At 41.4% G+C, this 6,040-nt stretch overlaps 1 protein-coding gene across 2 annotated transcripts in view; it reads left to right on the top strand.

Annotated features, from left to right (window-relative positions):
- The window catches only part of rasa3 (RAS p21 protein activator 3), a 36,380-nt gene that overhangs the window by 16,455 nt on the left and 13,885 nt on the right, over positions 1-6,040 (top strand). For both annotated transcript variants that reach the window (XM_071904487.2, XM_071904486.2), the window contains exons 5-7: positions 922-998; positions 4,971-5,051; positions 5,240-5,312. In XM_071904487.2, coding sequence (XP_071760588.1) covers positions 922-998; positions 4,971-5,051; positions 5,240-5,312 — 231 coding nt within the window. The remainder of the gene's footprint in view (positions 1-921; positions 999-4,970; positions 5,052-5,239; positions 5,313-6,040) is intronic.

Below are 6,040 nucleotides of genomic sequence, written 5' to 3'. Positions count from 1 at the left end.
TCTGTCAGAGGCTTGAGGAGTGCAGGTCTGCCAGGAGGAAGAGCTGAGCAGCCGGCCAGATCCTGCTGCACCTCGGCTGTCGCTGGTAGCCTGGCTGTGTGGCACCTGGACCCTTAAAGGCCCATTCAACATCTAGAACAATACCTATAAGAATAACTATAAACATTGTTGCTCAAGCGTTCACACTACAATGATATCTGTTACAGGGCTGCAACTAACTATTTTCCTTATCGACTAATCTATCGATCATTTTTCAGATGAATCGATTACTCATTTGGTCTATAAAATGTCAAAAATAATGACAAATGCCGGTCATGAGTTCCCAGAGCCCAAAGTGATTATTAAATTAGCTTACTTAGTCTGACCACCAAAAAAACCCCCGAAAATATTCATTTTATAATGATATGAAATGAAGAACCAGCAAATGTTTGGTATTTTTACTTGATAAATGACTTAAACGAATCGATTATCGAAATTATAATCGATTAATTTTCTGTCGATCGACTAATTGTTTTAGCGCTAATCTGTTATCAGTTCCTCAGCGAACGAGGCCCTCACTGCAGTGAGCTACGGAATTGTCCCGCCCCCTTACGTAGAACTTCAATTTAATTGGTTGAAAATGTTTTATTGTTGTCTCTGCATCACAGAAACCCCAGGTAACAGTTATCATTTTAGATGTTTTTATAGTTATCGTTGTTGTGGGAACACAGACATTGTATTTACTTAGGACGATTGAAATCTTTTTATAGTTAATGGTTATAGTTATCGTTGTAGATGTGAATTAACCTTTCGTGTCCACACCTGTAGAGATCTTTAAACTTTTGATTCCTGTGCTGTTATGTGAATAAGTGAATAAAGTATTTAAATTATGTGTGTATGTGTGTGTGTGTGTGTGTGTGTGTGTGTGTGTGTGTCCTGCAGGGAAAAGTGCACCTGGAGCTGCGTCTGAGTGAAGTCATCACAGACAGTGGAGCCGTCTGCCATAAACTAGCCACACGGTGAGACACACACACAGACACACACACACGCGCACGCACACACACACACACCTTTGTCTTTGTCGGCTTAATTTCACATGCATTATTTTATTTATTGCTTACGTTTTATCTTACATTTAAATTTTTTTAATCTTCTAAAGCACTTTGTAACACTGCTCTGATAAATGCTCTATAAATAAAGGTATTATTATTACTCATTTACATATAAACCAGGATGTTTTGGAGTACAATTATGTGCTGTGTGACTTGATGATGGAAGGAAAATTTCTTCACAACTTTCCGATCCCTCTGTCACTCCATAATTCACAGCTTCATAATACATTTAATATTCAAGTCAAGTCTTACTGTCACATCCTGTCAGCCGTTTCCTCTTAGTTTTTCAACAGTGAGAAAATATCTTCAAATCAGCAAAGTGGCGTGGGTTTAGGACCACAAACGGGTGATTGGACGCTGATAGAACAAATAGAACAAACAACTTAAAATCTTTTGTGACATTTATTGTCTGCCATTTATTGTCAGGGATATCCGCTTGTCTCTGATAAGTTTTACCGTTCTGCTGTTGTTGTATGTTATGCTTATGAGCAGACCTTGGTATAAAGTGTCACTGTGTAGCTTTATTTCAGTTCCAAGGTGCATGGCTTGTTGCCCAGCAACAACTTTTGATTGGCAGCTAGATGCTCGGGGGAGGAGATTTGTGTTTAGGGTTTGTTTTGACCCAGAATGACTCACTTCTCAATGGGCTGTGAATAAATGCATTGATGTGTGTGTGTGTGTGTGTGTGTGTGTGTGTGTAGCTGAGTGGAAAGCAGGGGTTTGACTTGTGAATCTGCCTTTATAATATGGGGGGGTGGGTTATGGAAGTGTGTGTGTTGGTGTATGTGTAATATGATGTGATTGTACACGCATGTGTGAGCTCTGGATGGATTTGTGTGTGTGTGTGTGTGTGTGTGTGTGTGTGTGTGTGTGTGTGTGTGTTTGCTTTCCACTTCTCATTCTGTAACATACAGCAGTAAAGTCTGATGATGAGCTGGTGTGGCTCGGTTCCCACAGTACATTGAGGGTAAGGAGCTTAGAGCAGAGAGGAAGAGGTCGTCCAGTCAGATTTCTCTAGAAAGACACGTGTACGAGAGAGAGAGAGAGAGAGAGAAAGAGAGGGATCTGTCCATTCAGATCTACAGATCAATTTAACCAACTAGGAGGAATTATTAGCTTTGTGCCTCCTTACTTAAAGGGCCGGCGTAAAGAATTCCCTTTATTCACACATCTTCGCAAGTATTGAGTGAATAGACGTTTGAACGAAATGGAAGCTGGATTGGTGCGAACGCCAGTGTGTCAGATCACTAATGCATCACATGTAACCTCAGCGTGGATTTTATTCCGACTCCGACCGAGCGGCTTGGAAACGAGGAAACACCGCGCTGCATCCGGTTGCGGGCACCTGCTTCACAAGAGAGTTTGACAGCGTTTACATAACTCACTGAGTAGAAGAGAAGAGATTAGTAAACGCTGACGGGCAGCAAATAGAGTTGTGGGTTCAATACCATGAATGACATGAGAGGCTAACAAGCGTCAGCGCTAAAATATCCAAATGGATTACTTTAGGAAGATTCTCAGGCCGGGGCACTCAGTTCATTTCAGTAATTGAATGTTTCATTTCATTCACTTGAAATAGTACGCACATCAGTGACAGTGACTCATAATCTCATCCCTGTTTCGAGCGTGATGTAATTCATTTCCCTGTTATTTGAGTCAAATTCACTTTGACAGGGGTTCTACTCAGGCTTATTTGATAAAGCGCAGGGGAGCGGAGGCACAGAGAAGAAAGAGCAGAAAGAGTAATGTTGACAAATCAAATGTCAAATCAAAAACAAATAAGTCTACTTCATCACTGTCTGGCATGTCGTTGCTCAGAGTAGTGATGGGGGGAGAGAGAGAGAGAGAGAGACAGAGAGAGTGAGAGAGAGACAGAGAGAGAGAAAGACAGAAAGGGAGGGGGGGGGGAGAGAGAGAGAGATAGTAGGCCAAGCGGGGGTTACATAAACAAGCTTATTGGACAGGAAGCGTACTGGCATTAGTGACGCTTAACCCAGCCCACTCCTTATTCCTTATTATTAACCTGTGTGTGTGTGTCTGTGCATGTGGGCATGTATATGTTTGTGTAAGCGTGTGTGTCAGCAGGATGGAGCCAGGCTGTAGCATGTGTGTCGGTTGTCGGCAGCATCTGCGATTCGCTGTGCAGTTCATCATGCAGAGTGACTAGCCGTGCATCACCGTGACACACAGGAAGTGATTCATCCCGCTGGGCGTCCCGTCCCGTCCGGGTGCTAATCCCCTTACACCATGATGTCATCTGCAACCAGAACAGCCGTGGGCAGACAGGCCGAGGGTATAAACCCAGAGAGAGAGAGATAGAGAGATAGATAGATAGACAGACAGACAGGCAGACAGACAGACAGACAGACAGATAGATAGATAGATAGATTGCAGGCACTCTACTTTCATCTACTATCAAGCTTACTTTCAATGGTCAAAATGTTTCAAAGTTACTACTCCCAAAACAACATAAAAATACAAAATTTAAAAATGAAGGGTTTCATTCGCAAAAAATGTTGATACCTGAAATTCAACAGCTAATATTTGAAAAACACAAATGATTCTGTCCTCAAACAATCTGTTTCATAAGCAAATGTCCTAAGATGACTCCTAATTTCATTACTAAGCCATAATATGCTTAACTTTCCTGCCAGCAGTCAATATTGGAGAGTGGGTGTCATTGTATTTAAATGTTGGATATCTCATTTTGGTATGTGTATGAATGAAACTGCTCTGTTAAGCTGCCCAGCATGGGACTCAGTGCTCCGTGTATATATCGTTGTGTGTGTGTGTGTGTGTGTGTGTCAAGGGGATCTGTGAAAACAAAGGAAGTTATGCACAAACGGGAAGTAAAATATCAAGGTTTTACTTTTACTTTTTTTTTTTTTTTTCCTCTGTGACCAGAGACACTTGAGTGGTTCAGTCCCCCTCTGGATCCACATGTGTTCCCCCACTGGTCTCTGCTGAGGATCACATCCCGCCAGAGCTTTCTCTCCTGCGTCTCCCCTATACTCCATCTCACCTCTCTACTTTCTCACTGTCTCACTGAAAAATCTGAAAATACTAAGAGTGACCGGACTGCCCATTCCCCTTCTGCTTTTCATTTTGTTGTTTCGAGGGTTCTTTGTGCCATGTGCGCATTTGTGTTTGCATGTTGTCGTTGGATCACGCAGGATTTAAAACTGGCACAACCCTTTTGCCAGCAGCTCAAAGGGAATTACTTCCCTTCTATCTCTTTCCATCTCTCTCGGTCTATTCCTCTCTTACCTACGTACACACACACACCTGGCACTTTGTGGCCAGGACAACGGAGCGGACAGGACAGGACAGGGCGGTCAGGGTAGAGATATGATGGAGAGAGAAGGATGAGACAGTGGTCGAGGAAAGTTAAACTCACCTCTACTGTTTGTCAATAGTGTATACTGAAAGAACGCATGCATGCATTAAAGGAATAGTTCACCCAAAAATGAAAATGTCATTATCTACTCACCCTCATGTCAGCTGAAATACTGGTTCTGAAATACTGGGATTTGTATGTCAATATAACACACAGCGAGCTGGTGCAGCTTCATTTCAGCCTTCTCCAAACCAACTGGAGTGAATGGAGACCGTTTCTTTAGAGTTCCAAAAAGACCATAAAGACCATAAGACCATAAAATTGTGTTCTGAAGCCAAACGATTGCACAGTGGGTCCAAAAAGCTTCAATTTGGGTGAACTATTCCTTTAAAATAAGCATCTGGCGGCACATACAGTTATGTAGTTTTTTCAACACACCCTTGTGTACAGGTGTGTATGGATATGGGTGTTGGTGTGTATAAAAATCCAATACAGGTGCATGTTTATTAATGCCTTGTGTGTGTGTGTGTGTGTATTTACAGAGTGTTGGAGTGCCAAGGACTTCCAATCGTCAATGGCCAATGTGATCCCTACGCTGCTGTCTCCCTCCTAGGACCTTCCAGGTGAGAGCACACACACATACACGCACACACACACACACACACACACACACACACAAAACACAGACACACACACTCCAGTCATACTTTTGCTGGGGTGCAAAGGACATAATTACATTAATCTATCAGTCACCATCCGTAGCGTATGCTTGACTTCTTCTTCTTGGCTTCTACCTTTCTGCGTCCCTCAGGTCGGAAGCGAAGAAGACCAAGGTGAAGAGGAAAACCAACAATCCCCAGTTTGACGAGGTTTTCTACTTTGAGGTAAGAGGTTTCTGTATGTGAAATGCTTTAAAGATGAATCTGTTTGTCTGTGGGTGTACCGATGTCCGTTCATGCTCAGGATGCTGCTGGCATCCGTTTAAGTTTTTATGTTGCATTACATTGTGTGAATGTATTAGCTTTTTTCTTAGAGTTAAAACACTAATATGTACTAACGAAACCACACTCTTAACAAAAAAAGTACCAGTTGCAACCAAAGGTTTCTCTAAAAAGCCTTTTTCACACTAGTTCTTTCTGAAACCAATCGGTTCCACAACCGACCTTTTTCATGTGGTTCTTGAAATCATAAGTGATTCCTCTCCTCAGGTCTATTCAGGCAATAATGGGGCATCCAAAAACAACTTTACTACTGTTGAAATTGATGTAATAAAACTTTAGAAATAAATGCTACTACAGTCAAGCACCTACAACCAATGTATAATTCATTTTATTTCTTCAGTCACAAACAGTTCACATAACCTCACAGTTCTAATCAAAGAAATTCTAATCAAATTTATATTTACATTTAAATTAAATTTATAATTGAAATTATTATTCAAGACACTATTAATATTAAAATCCACCAGAAAAGTACACCAAATGAGATAGCGATGTCAGGCTTTACAGATTTTACAGTCTTACAAGGTTATTAATGGAAATCCATCAAAGAGTTATCCATAACACAACTACTATGTCATTTGATTGATCATTTTGACACTATATACAGACAA

This window comes from Centroberyx gerrardi, chromosome 1 (genome assembly GCF_048128805.1).
Source record: "Centroberyx gerrardi isolate f3 chromosome 1, fCenGer3.hap1.cur.20231027, whole genome shotgun sequence".
NCBI lineage: Eukaryota > Metazoa > Chordata > Actinopteri > Beryciformes > Berycidae > Centroberyx > Centroberyx gerrardi.
The sequence above is the reverse complement of the archived record's forward strand: the minus strand, read 5'-3'. Positions and strand labels throughout refer to the sequence as shown.